We start from the raw sequence: 18,599 nt of genomic DNA on the forward strand, positions 1-18,599 counted from the left end.
TGGAAAGTGGCATCTGAGCAAACCATAAGATGTCGGGAACAAAGTCACTGAGACGGTCACGATACACAAGACGAAGAAAAAAACAGGCACAAATATCAGCACAAAGCTCTCCTAGCACATGCTAAGCATGGTGGTGGAGAGGGCTGATCGGGGCCTGTTTTGCAACCACAGAGACCTGGACACCTTGCAGTTGTTGAGTCAACCGTTTACTAAAGTATTTTAGCGTCATGTGTGAGGCCATCTGTCGAACAGTTAAAGTTCGGCTGAGTCAGGCAGCTGGACAGGTAATCCAAATACACAGCAGATCTACAACAGACTGGCTGCAAAGGAAAGAAAAATAAATACAAAATACCAAAGTCCAAGTCTAGACCTCAACCTAAACTGAACTGCTGCGGTGGGACTTAAAGAGAGCTATGCATAAGTGAGTGCTCGCAAATCACTGGAAATGATTACTTCTACTAAGTTATCGCATCTAAACGTGATTTGTAAACTGTTACATCTTGAAAGTGTTTTTAGTTGTCCACACACTGCTTATGCACTTTGGCTTAGTTTCTGTTAAATAAATCCTTTTGCAGTTTGATATATATTTATGTAATTTATGGATTATATCTATTTTGTACTGCTATGCCATGCATCACATGGTGTTACATTTCCTAAATAATGCATGAAATGAAGAAGGTATATATAATTTTATAGTGAAAAACAATCTCCCCTCAGACTAATAAATGAATAGTCAAGAATGTCTCTGAATTTAATTTATCTACCCAGGTCTGCCTGGTGTTGACATGTTGTTGCTTCTGCAGTTTATTCTAGGTCCTTTTCTTTTTATCCTTGGATAGATCGTGAAAATTGACAGATTTCCTAATGTCATGGCCTGATGACAAGATGTGAATGCCAACAGAAAGAAAAATGACAGAGAAAGTGCTGGAATGTTTTGAATTAGATTTTTTTGTTGATGTATTTCTTTTTTGAGATAAAGAAGAAAAGGCCAGGTTTTACTACATCAGTGAGCATGAGATCAAAGTCGTCAGGAATGATAACAGTTTGTACACATGGACATGAAAAGTTCCAACTGGGGAATTAAACCAAATTTTTGTCATATGAGGAAGGCAAGTTCTAACAGGATCCACAGTCGGCTGGAAATTTGCAGTTTAGACGCTGGTGGTCTCTCTTCTCTTCTCTTCTCTTCTCTTCTCTTCTCTCCACGCTGATGTATGAAAATCTAACAAATAAAATATCTTATGAAACACAATTGAAGTCCAAAATTGCGAAAAATGGGTATTGTGACTATCTCTGTTGAAGCAGGTCTTTCCTGTTGTTTACTGTACACATAGGCCTATACCACAGTACTTTACTGTATTAACTGGTTTGTGTCAGCATTACCCTGTTTACGTTTAGTCAGACACTCAGAAAAAAAAAATCGTATATATATATATATATATATATATATATATATATATATATATCTCCCACATGCCGTTTTACTTACGTACCACTTTATTCTCCATCAGGTGAGGTCTCGGATGCAGAGGACTATTTACTCTGTGATGAGGGTTGTGAAAAATGTAAACGCGGTAAGTAAACTACATCTTGGTCTTTTTGAGGGCTAAAGCACGAGGGTGCGAGGTGCTGTTTATCATCATTATTAATCATTTTTCACAATGAAACGTGCTCTTTTTTCTGAGCTTTGCAATACTCCCAAAATCACCAAATTTTGTACACCCATCAGGTCGGAGGAAAAATGTCATATTTTGATGATGCCTCAAATGGGGATGAAAAAATGGCTCAATAGCGCCACCTTGAAAATTTTAAGAATTCGAGCCCCTCGTAAATTGATCGTTTTTTTACAGGCAACCTGCACGGAAAAGTCTCAAGGACCCATAGTCTTAAATCATTTAAGTTACATACATTACATAGTTACACACATTCCTGTACATTTAAGTTAAAAAGTCCACCATTTAGAATTTAATTTGTGATTTTGGGGCTGATGTTTGTGATTTGCCGACCTCGTATCTGACCTCACAGAGGTTTAATCGGATCAACGTCATATTTGGTGTGTTTCATATAAGGGCTTTGCTCAAGTTAATTTGTGGAGCTTTTGAGTTTTTGCCCAGGGAATGTGGTGAAATTTGACCTTTCGCCATCAAAATTTGAATTGGTCCTGCATTGTCCCAGAGGCCTCAAATATTGTGTGTATGATCAGAGTCCAGCTCTGGACAGGTCCACATGGTCATATTTAGTCATACTCACAGTGCCTCCTAGTGGCAACAGGAAGTGACTCGCCCGATGTTTCGATGAGGCTGTTCTGATATTATGGTCAAAGAGTTGTCAAACCTGGTCACATCCATGCTTAAGAAGTTTTTTTCTTTTTTTTTTAATATATATTTTTTATCCCTGATTTTTTTCCCCATTTTCATCACCCAGCGCTCTACTTAAAGGGGAACTATTATGAAAAACATTTGTTTTCTTGCTTTAACATATATAAAGCAGTCTCCCCTCAGCCTGCCAACTCAGAGAAGGAGGAAAGCTTTTTGCATTCACTGATGTTAGCGAAGCACCATGAGGGAAATGCCAAAATGAAGTACCCCAAATGAAAGAAACTGGTGGAAATCCATGTCAACAGACTTGTCATCAACCTTGTGTGTGTGAAGTTTGTTATTTTCTATGTCAATGATGAATGTGGGACTTTGCTGGGAACACCAAAGGTCTTTTGTAGTGATATTGACCAAGAATGTCGTGGCACCTGGGGTGCAGTGGCTATCGGTGCAAGGGCCGACCAACGCTGCTTGCAACTTTAATCTCCTCCTGTATTTTCTCATATTCTCGTATTCTTGAGCAACCACACTGGTAAAAGGAGATTAAATGCAGTCTTATCTCAGGAACAGAAGCAGCTGCGTGGCACACCACCATAATATGAAGTGTTCATGATCCTCGCTGCTCAAGTCTGAACTGTTTTCACAGCTTTTATCTAAAGACTTTTATCCCATCGGTCTTTGGGAGTGGGCCTGCACATGGGAAAACTTGCAATCAAAACATGAGGATTTACTGTGCTAAATGTGTTTGACAGTATGTTTGTGAGCTGCATCGACTAATGATGTTGCCATTTATTGATGCTGCGCCTCAGAGGTATATATAGACTTAAGCTGCCCTTAGCCGAGGAACTATAAGGAAATTGTTCCACAGTTGCTGAAGTTTGTGTTGTTTTGTGGGGAAAAAAAGGCAAAGTTTTAATGAACTAAACAGCACACAAATCTGATCCCATGTATTCTTGCAGCTCGACTCACAGACAAAAGGACTTCCCTCTGTCTGATATGATTATCACATGCTGATGAAAGTTGTTATTGTGCTGTGGACTAGTCTGAGGTGGAGACGGGCTGTTATTATGTCATTATGCATTCTAGCTGGAATATCTTTCCTCACTCCTGCTCCCAGCACAGCCTCCCAGCTGCATTTCTGCTCACTAAACAAGTCAGTCAGCAGATGAGAGATTTTAGGCAGCTGGCCCTCTGACGTGATACTTCAAGCTGAAGTGAAGATGAAACAGTGGAGTGTGTCAGGCTGCCATTGCGCGTGCGTGTGTGTGTGCGTGTGTGCCTTTAGTCTATGTCATCATTTGGTTGTAAGCTTATGTATGGAGACATTTTGCAGGATTATATATTGTTCTGGCTTGTCCCCAGTTTTCCTTTGGGTTGTTTTTGGGGACAAAAGGCAACATTAATCATGACATTTGCGCTGCATCATTTAGATTGAATCTGCAAGTTTGAGCCTGGAGGTTGCATGTGTTGATTTGCAGAGGGCTAATATATGAGATCTTTATATTTAAGTTTACCAACGTGACAGTTTGTGGTTAAACACAGCAGTCTCTTATGAGTCCCACTATCTCCATCAAAGCCAGTGTTATTCTCTCTAATCCTCCCAACATACTCCTCTTCTTAATCACTTGCAAGAAGTTGAAAATATGCTATGACTGTATCAGTCACGTTTCTGTGGATCAGATTCACATGCGTTAAGAGTTCTCTCAAGCTGATGAAGTCAATAAATGCTCTCTTTTAAGAGCGAGAGAGAGAGAGAGAGATCTCCATTTGGCCTTCTATTCTACTTTCTGCTTTTGGGTAGCACCACATAAAGATGTGCATCAAATTAAATGAAACTGTCCAAGTCAAGTTGATCTGTTCCATGGTAAAACATCTCAATCGTGATGGGAGAGATGTCTTCCATGTTAAGAAAACTGCCATCCTTGGAGCATGAGGATTCACTCCGTGGTCAGATGATGATGCCGTGGTCTCTGGGCTCACTAGATAACAGCGTGTCATTTGACCTTTTGGGCCAACATGGGAGATAGTAAGGGCATTCCACCCTGCAGCAAAGCTTGTCAAACTTGTAGACTGTATTTTAAGTGGAAATTAAGCCGTCCTGGTTTTTCTTTCTTGTAGTTTGTCTCTGAGCTGTATTCCTCCCCCTTATTTGATGCCAAACCTATGAGCATCCCCTTTTAAGCTGAAGAGTACTTCACATAAACCAAATTATGCATTTGTTTAGAGTTTTTAGACACTAGCTGCTACTGATCTTTGCAAGGACTATAATCATTCTTAACAGCAGCTTTGTGTGGCTTTGTTGATGTGGAGCTGCATCCTCGCTGCTCACAGGCTGTTAAGCTCATCACACCTCCAGTGCTCGGCAGGTTTAATGCACTGCAGCTCGTTTCTGGGCTTGTTTTGATTCATTGCATTCACTTTTTTTCTATATCAAATAAATGGTTGAATTAAGCAACTACATGCCCGCGTAATTAAGTGAACTCATGATTTGAGGTGACTACTTCATCCGTCTACACTTGACTAATTTCAGCTTTACTGTAAACGAGACTGAATCACCTTAAAGTGAGATTATATGCACATATATAATGTCTCCTGTAAAAGCCGGTGTAATGTATAATGACTGCGTGTACGCTACAAATGTGAGTCTTTGCACATTCCACAAGTGAACACTTCAGGATGTGTATGTCAGCTAAAATCCCCCCCTCCTCCGGCAGCTTGTGCACTTAATATTTATGCGGGCGCTATTTTCTCTCTCACATAGACACAGCCCGGAGGCATTATTTCCGGCTCCTCACCCGGGCTCTCTTCTTCTATATCTCTGTCCCTCCCACCTTTCTTTTTTTCCCAGTCTTTCTCTCTCTGTATGAGTAATTGCTTTCACAGGTAGTGGCTTGTCGACTGCATTGAAGTGCAAACCAGTGCAGTGTTAAGTTGTGGGTGCTGGAAGGAGACAGCAAGAGGAATGAGGTGTGGGGGCCGATGGAGGCTTTCCTGGCGAGGATAAATGTCCCACAGGAAAGTCTGCAAGAGGGTCTTTTTAAGCCATCTTTCACCTTCTTCCTCCTGTCTGATCCTCTGGTTCTTTTCCTCTCATCACACTACTTGCTCTCTCAGTCCCTGGGGATGTTTGGACATCTTTGGACAAAGGGATGTACGGCGTGACTCTTCCTCGGTTACCAGCTGGATGGGTTTGATTGACAGCACGAATGAATCAGTAATAAGGGGAAAATGAGCTTCCCCTGTTGATGTGTGAATAAAAACGGTATCACACTCTCTTCTGATTTACTCATTAGTATCCACTCTACTTTTACGTAAGAGTGGATAGCATACAAATAGTAACACACACACACACACACACACACACACACACACACACACACACACACACACACACACACACACACACACACACACACACACACACACACACACACACACACACACACACACACACACACACACACACACACACACACACACACACACACACACACACACACACACACACTCCAGTGAAGACAGAGCAGCATCTGACCTCTGTGAAAAACCGACAGATGTTGCAGATGTGAACTGAAAAGCGATACATTCTCTAACTTTTGGATTTGTTTGAAGGCCTCTGGGTTTGATTTGTTTCTTAGTTGTGGCCTGAGATTACATTATTATCGAAGTACGGTAGTATTTCAGAGTGAACTGGGTGAATGTCAAGTGTGTGTTTAGAGTGCCCCCTGCTGGTGATGTGAGAAAATGGGTTTAGAAAAATTACAACGAACGTGCAAGTAGGTTAGTAAGAAATCGTCAAATAGGTTTTAAAATATAAGTAGATTTAAATGTAAATGAAATAACCAAAACCTAACACCAAAGAGTTTTAGTTTAGTTTTTTCTTTGCAAGTGATTCTGTGTAAAGCAGTGAGTAGATATCTCGCTTGCACTAGTCTGTGATCTTGTTTGGAGATTCAGATGGGATTGATGATCGTCACTAATCAATCCTATCCTACCAGAAAAGTTAATTTTTATCATATAAAATCAATCAAACCTAACACATTTTATAGTGGTTCAACTGAATGCTGTATAATATACTTCACTTTTTTAAATTACGGTTATATACATTTGTACAGTTTTTTTCCTTTACCATTAAAACCCAGTCCATGTAACCCATGCAAAAGTAGTGTGGTGTAAAATAATCCATACTTCAGAATTTTCTCAAACTATGATAACATTTATGAGGTTTGAGTTGTTGTAGATGTTTAAAACTAGCCCTCTGTGACATCAATCTGAGCAACATCTGATTGTGTATCACCAACCCTCTGTGGTTCTCCAAACTTAGTGTGCTCTGATCACGCTGCAGCTAACACTCTAACTTCTCTTAATACTTCACATTGGTTTTTCATGTGTTATTAATGCATTTATTTCAATTTCTGCTCATCACCACAGAGAACTTGCAAGATCCGGATCAGAAAACAGTTTGTCTAAAATGTGGAGATGGTTATTATCAGTAAGTGTCATTATATAGTAAAGCTGCTGCACATTATTCCTACAGTAAGCCTTCATACTGATACTATTCTTTCTACCTACAGTGACGACGCTGCCATGGTGTGTGCTCCCTGTGAAGATAAACACTGTCAAATCTGTAACCAGTCCCAGTGCTACTGGTGTGAACCAGGATTCTTTGTCTTTGGTAACTATTTGAACCATTTCAGCTTCAGACTTACCGGTGGTGGGAATGGGAATGTGGGAATGAGGACAAACTAACTCTTAAGAGCAAAACTATGGGCTGGGTATTCCTTAAAAATGTTTGACAGGGTGGAGCACTGTACCCCAAGGTGCTCACACTCCACCCAAAGGGGTAGTTTCACTGCATCTATCCTGGGGTTTTTTGCGTTTAATTGCTTCAAAATAAAAGGTTCTATTTATTGGCTTTTAAGAAGAAATAAAGTTTATTTAAAGAAAATCTTTAGAGCAAAAAGGAAGAAGTTGTATCTTTATTTTATATCCAGATGGAAAGTGTGTGACTCATTGTGAGGAAGGTTTCTTTGTGGACGAGGAGAAGCAGGACTGTGAGTCTTGTCACCCCAACTGTCGAACCTGTGGAGGGCCACGCTATGATGACTGTGACTCCTGCGAGGATGGGGTCACACTGAGGACTGGGGAGTGTCTGGAGGGCAGACAGCTCAATGCCTGTCCTGAGGGGAACTTCAGAAACAGTAAGGCCAATAGTTTCTTCATCTCACTACTAAACGGCATCAACACTGACTTAATCTTGGTGATGAATAGATTTAACCTCTAAACTAAGAAGTCTCATTAACTGAAGTCTCATCTACATCTTTCCTCTGTTAAACATCAAACTGGAAATCCTGCCGTTGAATATGGCTGATTAAGTACATTGTATTTAATGTATGTTTATACACAAACAGAATAATATAATTGAAACGAGAAGTTTATAGTTTAGAAAAGGTTTTTTTTTTGTTTTTACAATCCTCCATATATGATAGTAAAGTTGAAGACAATTTTCCTGTTGTAGATCTACATTTAATGTCTTAAAAATTAGATTTCTTTTTTTTGAGAAATTCTATTACTTTCTATAAAGTTTAACTTTTGCATGCACTTGCTTATTATTTGTTAGAATCACATTAAAGTGGAATCTGACTCAAGTTTGTAGGCCTTCTTGGGCCTTTTCAGGCCAGAAGTTTTCTCTAGGATGGAGAGAGTTTGTGGTGGCCCCTTCATACACATTCACTTAGTTGTCATTTGTCCTTTTTTGCCAGGTGTATTGAGGTGTTGCTTTAATACATTTATACTATCTTCTTTCCTCGTGATCTAATATTTTTGAGGTACTGACCACCAGTCCTCCTGCAGCCAAACAGCCCCACAGTGTGATGCTGCCACCTCTGTACTTGACTGTTGTAATGATTTTCTGATACCTGCAGGTTTTCTAGTGTTTCCTCCAAACATAAAAATGATCATGATGATCAAACACTTAAATTTTAGTCTCATTAGACCAAAGAATATTTATTTTTGTACTCATGTGCAGAGACCCTTTCTTCCTGAGTGGTAAGATTCATGTTGTTCATCATCAATAGGGAAGTATTAATGTTTGAACAAGTGAATGTTGGTCCATCAAGTTGGAAAATTGAACCCAGTGTCCCGCCAGACTTGTAAAAGGTTTACAAATCTCTTCCTGATGTCTTGGTTGTCTTAGCAAGTTTTCTATGATGCTATGCAGTGAGGTTTTCATGTCTATAGGTGTATCTCAAAATACATCCATGCGTGTTCCTCCAATTAACTGAGATGAGGGAAGTTAGCCATCAGAAACGTCTAATACAAAAACATCACAATGTAGACTTTATTTCTAAACTGTGTAAATCTGCAGAAAAGAGTAATACAAAACAAGAAAAGTTTCCCCAAATTGAAAATAAAGGTTTATGTTTATTTTTATAAATTGTACGTAAACTTGGCAGAAAAGGTACATACTTGAGTCTATTTTTCTTGTCTTCTCACATACTTTTCCTCTTTCCCATGGCATTCTTGTCCTTTTACTTTGACATGTTTACTTTTTCTTCGGGCAATAAGGTCAGGATGAATGTGAGCTGTGCCACTCCTCCTGCAAGATGTGCTTTGCTGCAGGGAGGGAAAATTGCAGCAGCTGCCATCCAGGTACAATTATTATGTCTGTGTGCCATTTTGGAAAGACTACAAACTTAAAAAGTGTTTCATGTTGACATAAACCTCTAGAACAGAGTCCATCAATGTATGCATATTTTCTGTAGCTGACAGCGTGAGTGGGGATTACGATTTGCACGTATCTCGACTGCTCATCATGAAATGCTTTGAGGAGCAAAACTGGAACAATGCTGAAAACCTATTTATCCTACTTCCTTTTTCTTTGTATATTTTGACTTTAGGTCGATTTTTGACTCCACTACAGACTTGCTTGTCTCACTGTCCATCTGGGACATTTGCCAGTGAGAAAACTGGCAAGTGTGAGGAATGCTTAAGAGGATGTATGAATTGCGAGGATGCCAATGTCTGCAAGCAGTGTCAAAGAAGACACTATCTGCAAGATGGATTATGTGTGGTTGAATGTCAGAGGTGCTTCTCCTATTGTTTCATTTCTTAATTTGAATGTGAACTTGGACCACAAAACGGCACTGACGCCTCTTTTTTCTTCTCTAGGGGGTTTCCACGAGGTGACATATGCCAGTCATGCGCCCCTGAATGTGGATCCTGCAAGGATAATCCCTCCCACTGCCTGAGCTGTGAGAAACATTTGTTGTTGCTGGACCACTCTTGCGTGCCCCGCTGTCCAGAAGGCTATTACGCCAACATGACAGAATGCCATCGCTGCCCAGATTACTGTATGGAGTGTAACCAGGATGGCCTGTGTAAGAGTAAGTGGACTCAGTGGAGCGGTGGAGGTTAAACAGGACTGAAAACAAAGAAAGGACATGATTGAAAAGATGGTGATTAGATGACTGATTTTATTTGATATTGAAGTAGCTAAAAGATGAAGAAATAGAAGAGAAGCTGCAGAAGAGAGATAAACAGAAAAAGCAGGGATGCCCCTCTCTGCTTCCTGCAGTGCATGTAGTGTAGCTTTAATGTAAAAGTGCCAGGAGCAAAGAAGAAAGGACCACGTGAAAAAGAAAGTATAGAAAGAACCGATCAAATCTAATTCAACAAATTCTTGGGGTATTTTATTTCCAGGATTTAGATTTGTTTTTCTGCCCCCTGCTGAAAGCAGATCCTGCTGCTCCAACTGAAGCTGGTTTTACATGAGCTGATTGATATACCACCTACAGTATTTCCTACCTTCCAATGTACTTAAAAAAATCTGTGTACTTTTACTTTATTTCAGCATTTCTTTATGTTATTCTTTTTTGTTTTCTGTCTCTTAAAAGTTGTGTGGGGGGTATAGTATATGAAACATATTTGAAAAAGTAGCTTGCCTGGAGAATATAGAAGGAAAACAACAAAAGGAGTTGCTACAGGTGAAAAGGGTAGAGAGATAATGGTTGAAAGTCCTATAAATTGGAAGCATGCACATTGGGAACAAAAATACATGTAGAAAATTTGATTGATAAAAAATTGATTGGACACAATTGGAAAAAAAAAATCAAAACAAGAAAGCATCGGATCTTTACCAGGTTTGAAAATGAGGTAAATTTATTCTTGTTGTCGTTATATCACTATTAATTTGAATTAAGTAAGGTACACTGAATCTGTACATGGAAAACCTAAAGATCTCCTTTGTCTTCTTTTTTTTTACATGACTATGTACTAGCTGAAAACCTAGGGTGTACAATTGAAGTAAAAATGATCCAGTGGTACAGGAAAAAAGCTACTTGATTTAGTAACACCACCTCTGGCCACATGGGGGCAGTATAACACAAGGATGAGTCAGCACCGGGAGATGCACCTCTAGTGGGAATTAAGGCTGATTTATGGTTCCGCGTTACACCAACGCAGAGACTACGGCGTACCCTACGGCGTAGGCTCGGCGTCGATTTAACGCAGAACCATAATTCAGGCTTAAGTGGCATTCCAAGACATGTCGGTGCATCCCCACTCATTAACAGGGGTGTTTCTAGACCCCCTGGGGGCCCTCGGCAAGATAGACCGTGGGCCCCCCCAGGAATCATGATGAATGAAGTCCAGGACCACAGATCAGTAACAAAATCTTTTATTAAACAATTAACATAAATGATAAATAACGTAACTAACTTAAAGGGGACCTATTATGGCATGTCTTAAAAACAAGCTTTCTATTGTAAAACAATTTAGAAAAACCGAGGCATTCAAGAAGATAGAAAAATATAAAAAGCCTTTATTTAATCATGGCTTTGTAAAAGTTAAAAAATGCCAACATGTTTCGGCCATGTAGGTCTTCTTCAAGGCAGATAACAGAGACAAAGGGATCTCCTTCAAGCAGCTCTTTAAACACAGGTAAACAGTCACACAAGCTTTTGATTGTGTTTGCTAAATAAATTAGAAATTCAGCCTCTGAGCCATGTCTTTATCTTCCCATTCTCTAACCTCATTATCTATGCTGGATTCTGAGTGGGCGGGGCTATGATAATGAGGCTCTGTGCTGATTGGCTGCGTGAATGACGCGATACACCGCTACGAAAAAATGGCGGAAGCTCCGGCCGGCAGAGTTAGTTGTGGGCGTGGTTTCACGCATCGGAGGCCAATCTATGTAAATCGCATTTTGGTTACGTAACGAAAGGGAGCAGAATCTGAACGGCTCGTAGAAGCCACATCACACTGGATGGCTCGTCCAGGCGGCTGTACAGACACTGCAGAATTTGGTTGCTCTCCTTCTCTGAGTTGGCAGGCTGAGGGGAGACCACTTTATATATGTTAAAGCAAGAGAAAACGGGTTTTTCATAATAGGTCCCCTTTAAGGCAAACTTTACATACACACTAGCTTATTATGTGGCTATGAATGTGTTTAGAAAAAGTAGTTCTTGAGTTCTAAAGTAGTTCCATTATTTTTTATGTTGACGTCAGCCGTCATTGCCTAGGGCCCCGAGCTGAAAGGGGCATCAACAACAAAATAATGGAACTACTTTAGACGCTGCAATGACAATGCATCAGAAATGCCCCGCACGGGGCCCCTTTCCAAGTTGTCACTGGCTAGTAGATAGCAGGGGTCCCAACAGACCGCTGATATCGCTCCATATCAGCGACACAACTTGAAACCCCCATAGACGCAATAGTGAACAATTTGAAAAAATTAAGCGAACATATCGCTCTGGGCACACGAAAAGAAAAAAACAAGAAGAGGATGAAAAGAAAAAAGGTGACAGTGGTAAATGGGAATGTGTAAGCTATGTGTGTTACATTATGAAAAAGTAGTGCTGCTGGCCAGCCTGCCACTTTATCCCAAACTCCCAGTCATCCACCAAGCAAGTTTACTGCGCATTAAAGTCAGTGTAAAGTGATTTCAGCCATTTTCTTCTAAACACATTCATAGCCACGTAATTAGCTAGTGTGTATGTAAAGTTTGCATTAAGGTAGTTACGTTATTTATAATTTATGTTAATTATTTAATAAAAGAATTGGTTACTGATCTGTGGTCCTGGACTTCATTCATCCTAATGTTTCAATGGACTGGACTGCACAAGTAAAACTTAGTAAAGCTTAGGGAGGTGGAGTTGTGTGAGATGCTAATTAGTAGTTGGTGTTTTATCAGTAGTTGACAGATGACAGGGTACTCTGTCAAGCTTTTTACTGCAGGTAATATGCTTAACTGTCCAAAAGTACATGTGGACAAATTAAAGGGAGAAAATATAGACAAAATTGTCACAGTCTGGACAAACTGGTTGGGAGGGAATTCGTACAGAAAATTGTTTTTCAAGAGATTCAGAGACAAAACAAAGAAAAAAACAAAGCATCTCATAAGGTAGCCTACTTGCTTTATCTAAAGAAAACTAATCAGATAATATAGTATTTTAATTCAAATGAATTCATCTGGGCTTTGATATTATGTTGCATATTGTTTTTGTCTCTCACAGAATGTACACAATACTACTACCTCCATAAGGACGGGTGCGTGGAGGATTGTCCTGAAGGACACTTTGCCATTGAGCAGGGACAGGAGTGTGTAAGTTGCCATGATGATTGCGCCTCATGCGACGGGCCAGGCTCTGATGACTGTGAAGTGTGTAGCGACAAAAAAGCTGTCCGTTACAACGGAAAATGTCTCCACAAGTGTCCAAGCAATGCTTATCATGATACAAATACGAATGAATGCAGAGGTGAGGTGGAAACATATTTTTACCCAACAATAAAAATGCTATTATCTCTTTAATTATACAGTTTTTATGTCCTTCATTTCAGCTTGTAGATGGCCATTTTCTAATGATTTATTGTTGCAGATTGTGACAGGTCATGTCTGACCTGCTCGGGCCCCGAGCCCTCACACTGCCTTAGCTGTGATACCAAAAGGCACAAAGATGCCACCGGACACTGTGTGTGGTATACTGAGTGCCCGCCCAACTCGTATGTGGACCAGAATGGGGATTGCCAACAGTGCCACGGATTCTGCGACGGCTGTTCTGGACCGGGCGGAGATCGCTGCCTCAGCTGCAGCGAGACACGCTTCCTGCTGAGTGAGTTAGAGTACCGCACAAAAGTGGTGTGTATGCACTTATTGAAGCTTCTTGACTTTGTACCAATGTTCACCAGACAGCACCTGTTTGGAAAAGTGTCCTCTGGGTTACTACCTCGACGATGAGGCTGGCCACGTGTGTAAGCGCTGCCACTTCAGCTGCGAATCTTGTGTGGGCCCTCACAGTTTGAAGTGTGTCACCTGCAAATCTGGATTTTTGAAGCAGGGCCTCAGCTGCGTTGAATCCTGTTCAGAGAGGTCAGGCGACACGCAGCAGACTCATTTTCAGGTGTCCATCGGCTAAAAAACCAATAAGTATTCTCTTGCCTCTTTGCAGTCACTATGGCGACCCGACCACAATGGTTTGTGAGCGATGTGACCCTTCCTGCCATCAGTGTACGGGTCCTGGTACAAACAACTGTCTGAGCTGCAGAGAGGGCTTTGTCTACCTGAGAGGGTTGGGGCAATGCCTGCAGAGTTGCCCACCAGGGTCCTACAAAAACAATTTGTCCACAACCTGTCTCAAGTGCCACCCTTCCTGCAAGACCTGCAGTGGTAAGCAAACGTGGCATGAACCTTTTGCTGCTTAAAAATGTGGAAAGCACATTTTCTGCAGGAAAATATGTATACGGCAAAAATCAACATAATAGGATATACCTCCGCTTTTAGATGTGCCTATCATTTAGAAAATTGGAGTTCACCCATGTGACATCTTGTGCTGCACGTTATGTCACTTCCCTTACAGGTGGGGGCGCTCTGGCCTGCCGGTCCTGTTATGATGGTTTCCACTTCATGGGTGGCATCTGTGACAACCCCTGTTTTGTGGGCTTTTTTCCCACCTCACAGGTGAAACACTGCACATCTTTACTTAAAGGGGACCTATTATGAACAACACGTTTTCTCTTGCTTTAACATATATAAAGTGGTCTCCCCTCAGCCTGCCAACTCAGAGAAGGAGGAAAGCAACCAAATTCTGCAGTGTCTGTACAGCCGCCCAGATGAGCCGTCCAGTCTGATGTGGCTTCTACGAGCCGTTCAGATTCTGCTCCCGTCGTTACGTAACTAAAATGTGATTTGCATCGGTTGGCCTCCGATGCGCGAAACCATGCCCACAACTAACTCTGGCCGGCCGGAGCTTCCGCCATTTTTTCGTAGCGGTGTATCGCGTCATTCAGGCAGCCAATCAGCACAGAGCCTCATTATCATAGCCCCGCCCACTCAGAATCCCTCATAGATAATGAGGCTAGAGAATGGGAAGATAAAGACATGGCTCAGAGCTGAATTTCTAATTTATTTAGCAAAAACAATCAAAAGCTTGTTTTTAAGACATTCAAGGCCTGTTTAAAATAGGTATTAGATGCCATAATAGGTCCCATTTAATATACAAAATGTTTTACTGTGTATTTTAAAGTAAACTTTTATTGAATGAATGAATCAATCAATGAATCAATGAATCAATCAATGAATGGAAAACCTATTAGAGCTATAGCTGGAGGTTGGCCAGGCTTCTCCAGAGATATCTGTAGATCAAACCCTTAATCGTGGAACTGTCGTCTGATCTGTTTCTGTTCTCGATCCAGGATCCAGGCAGTGATAAACCAAAGTGTGAAGCCTGTCACTCGTCTTGTGAGGGCTGCCGTGGTCCCAGCATGTGGGATTGCACTCTGTGCCGTGCAAGCCGGGTTTTGTCTGATGATGGCCGCTGCTTGACCTGCTGTGGAAATGAGACCCAGCACGATGACAAACCCATACCGTGGGTGTGCTGTGACTGCAAGTCATCACGAGGTATACAAGGATTCACACTGAAAGGCACATTTTACAGCAACGTTGCCTCTTGTGGGAATCACACCCTCTTGCCAAACAGGCTCTTTGCTCATGTTGCTGCCTTCACTGGGCACTTGCATCAGAGACTGCAAAACAACTCTTTGGAACTGAAGCGTTGTGAAACTTGTTTGTTTTAAGCAGAAATGCATCAGGAACTGCAACATACAAAAAACGATGGAATGAGTCAGCCATAATATGCTAATTTCTAACCATCCTATTTAAAACTTTTCAGACAGATAATTACAAGGAGACACATCTAGGATATGACAGGATTCTGCCACGGGCAACGCTAAATTAACCTATGTTGCCCAAAATAAAATAGAATAGAGAAGATGCTCTTAAAATGCCTTAGAGTTTTCCCCTCTTTGTTTCTTACTGAAGGAATGCAGATCCGATATTTTAATATAACAGTGCCCACATCTGAACATGACAACAAATGACTCTGGCCTGCTCTGACCTGCAATCCACTTGAGGTGGTCCCGCTGTAAGGAATGCTGGTTCCCTGCCAACGTTTTACTGGGCCAGTAAAAGGAGTTTTGCCATTGTTAATGCCATTAATTACGCCTGTGCTTTTCACAATGTAACAATGTGACAAGTCAAAATGTCTGCGGTGGAATATGAAGCGAATAGACTTTTTTTGGTTTGGAAGGTTTCTAACTGATTGAAATGACCTAGAAGTGCCAGTGCTTCCTTTATTGTTTCCTTTGGCAAGGGGACCACTGTATCATCCTCTATAAAAGGGAAGGAGATATTTCTGTCCCATAATTCCTTGCAGCCCCATCTTCCAAGGTAATGCTTTTCTTATTTTCAGCATCAGATCGAACAAAGTTGGAAAACTGTTTCTCTGTTATAACCTTAACAATTAATTAAATAATTTACGACAGCAAGTCCTTAATTCCTTAATGTCCTTAACCTTATGAGTTATTTTTCATTGATAAGGGATAATGTTTTTTGGATATAGGCGGTAAAACATTCCCATCAGTTCTGTGTTCAGTCTTCACTTAACGTGATTGTAATAGTAATCCCACCGAGAGGTGTCAGAGTTATAAAACTCTTTGGATGTGTTCAGGTTTACAGTGAAAACCTTGGTTCTTCTCGCAGGACAATAACCTCAAGCAAACGTCAAACGGTAATAAAAATGTCTGAAAAGGTTATCTAAAACAGCCTGGCACCACGTCTGGAGTCCATAAATATCATCAGAAACTATTTGTAGAAAGCTAAAAACTGTCTTTGCCAAAAGATCTCATGCAGATTTAAAGATGTTTTTGACAGCTATAGGAAACACCTAAAGGTTGTCTCTCTCTTTTTCCATTTTTCGGCAACCAAATAATATTGATTTCCAATACTTGTATCTGAAGTACAAAAAAAACAGGACGATACAGAGGATTCATAGCATGAAAATGATGTGGCCGTCGACATGTCATGTCCTAAATATCTAAATGTTTAATGAAACTAATGCTGTACTCCTTTTTCTCCAGAGGAGTGCATCAAGGGTGTCAACGTTGTGATAAGTTCAGCTGGTGTGAGCTACACAGCAAGGCTCCTCGTCACAGCTTGGGTTCTGCTCACGCTTTCTCTGGGCGGAGGGCTCTTCCTCTTCCTCAGTGCTCGATCGAGGTCACTCAGGGTCACGGCTAAAACCAAAGCTGGAGGTTACGCAAAACTGGACACCAGTGAAAGCAATACATCACAACCCACATCCTCTTCATTTGGAGAGTACAGCGACAAAATCATCAGATGTCAAGACAAGGAAGACGAAGACGAAGATGAAGACGAAGGCATTGTGTACATGACTAAAGATGGAACGGTGTACAGGAAGTTCAGATACGGGCTTCTGGAGGAGGATGAAGATGAGCTCGAGTATGACGATGAAAGCTATTCATTTATATGACACCAAAGACCTTGAGTGGAAAGAAAGCGCTTCGTTACAGGTCTTCTGAAATTTAAACCGGTTGTAAATGTTTCAATCTTTATCCAATTCTTTGCTGAAAGTAATATCACATTCAGATTTTTTTTTTTTTTTTTAAGTTTGTCTAATATTTCTGTTACAACTGGCAGTTTAGATGCAAATCTCTTTAATCATTGCTTTAAGATGATTTGGCAACAACAAAACAGTAGGTGAAATACCTTTATGGGAAAAAACATGGAACTTTTACATTTATGGACACTTGCAGTTTTATATATTCTGGCATAAATATGAAACATCACATTTTAATACAAATCTTAAGAGTACATAAAGACAACCCAATAAGACAAATTAACGAATATATTACAGTTGGCCGTCTATTCATCGAAGATTTTCCAATGTTTTTTATCTTTGACTGGGAAAAAACTTTAAAAACGTTGTTACTTTCTTGCGTTTTAGGGTCATTCATTCATTTCAGTTATCTTGACATTTTTCTCTTAGATTTACTAATATAATTCAGTCATTAAGGCCCAAGATGCAGCAAAACAAGCCCAAACCGTGATAGTGACTGTCATCTGTCACAGCGGGGAGAACATCTTTGTGCTTGAATGCTTCTTTTTCTGCCATAACAGACTTTCACAAACACGTTTAGATCAGGTGCTAGTACAGTCCTGTTCCTGGAGTTTAACGGTGGGCTCACACTCCAGACTGTGAAACTACTGAATCTCACTCTGATTTCATCTTCAAATTAGTTTTAGATTATTTTTTAAATATATGAAATATAATTATCTTTAATGTATACATTTGTATCATAATCTGTATTTGTTTGCAAATACAAAACGTTTACAAGTATGTGATGGTGTTTCAACATCAAATTCATGATGAAATGTAGAGAATTTTATGGGACTCAGAACAGTTCAAACAGCACTGCGACTACGTGACATTCAGGGAGATTCTCAGAGAGAATGTGAGGTCCCAATCAGGCTAAAGTTATTGCAAGGCTTATTATATTAAATTTGCCAATGCAGTCACCGTAAAGATTTACTGATGGTTTACGTCTCCATTTTCATTTTGTGTTTCTCGAGCAGGTATACTCCAAGAACATTTGATTTATACGATTTTTTTGAAGACATTATCAGAAGAAATAGATTCATTTTGTGTATCAGATACCTCGTGGGAAGCTGTAAAAGTTTATTTTTTAAAAACAAAAGACAATAATACAATAACTATTGTTTGATTTTATTCCTCATGGAAAAATATCCAGAAACACATCTTTGCAAAGTTTGATTTTCAAAATCAAAACAGATTTGCAAATACAATAAAATACATATTTAATTAATAATTGCAATAATAATTAACAATCTGTTGGACAGGATATTTGTATGAAGTGGTTTGAAGCACTCATGGATCAGAGAAAAGCTGTTCTGTCTTTATGCTCGAGGGA

The 18,599-nt window shown here is 40.3% G+C and overlaps 1 protein-coding gene and 1 long non-coding RNA gene across 2 annotated transcripts; both read left to right on the top strand.

Moving 5' to 3' along the window:
- The first annotated feature begins 1,508 nt into the window (after positions 1–1,508).
- LOC133450541 (uncharacterized) lies at positions 1,509–6,961 on the top strand. The gene is made up of 3 exons (XR_009783114.1): positions 1,509–1,574; positions 6,747–6,807; positions 6,890–6,961. It is a non-coding gene; the product is annotated as an uncharacterized LOC133450541 (long non-coding RNA).
- A 142-nt stretch (positions 6,962–7,103) lies between these two features.
- On the top strand, positions 7,104–18,125 carry LOC133451267 (proprotein convertase subtilisin/kexin type 5-like). Its single transcript, XM_061730237.1, has 11 exons — positions 7,104–7,158; positions 7,310–7,516; positions 9,215–9,401; positions 9,486–9,700; positions 12,830–13,072; positions 13,193–13,426; positions 13,503–13,683; positions 13,763–13,980; positions 14,171–14,271; positions 15,006–15,210; positions 16,728–18,125. The coding sequence occupies exons 1-11, from the start codon at positions 7,104–7,106 to the stop codon at positions 17,138–17,140; spliced, it is 2,259 nt and encodes a 752-aa protein (XP_061586221.1). The 3' UTR covers positions 17,141–18,125.
- Positions 18,126–18,599: the final 474 nt, after the last annotated feature.

The sequence above is a fragment of the Cololabis saira genome, chromosome 9 (genome assembly GCF_033807715.1).
Source record: "Cololabis saira isolate AMF1-May2022 chromosome 9, fColSai1.1, whole genome shotgun sequence".
Lineage (NCBI taxonomy): Eukaryota > Metazoa > Chordata > Actinopteri > Beloniformes > Belonidae > Cololabis > Cololabis saira.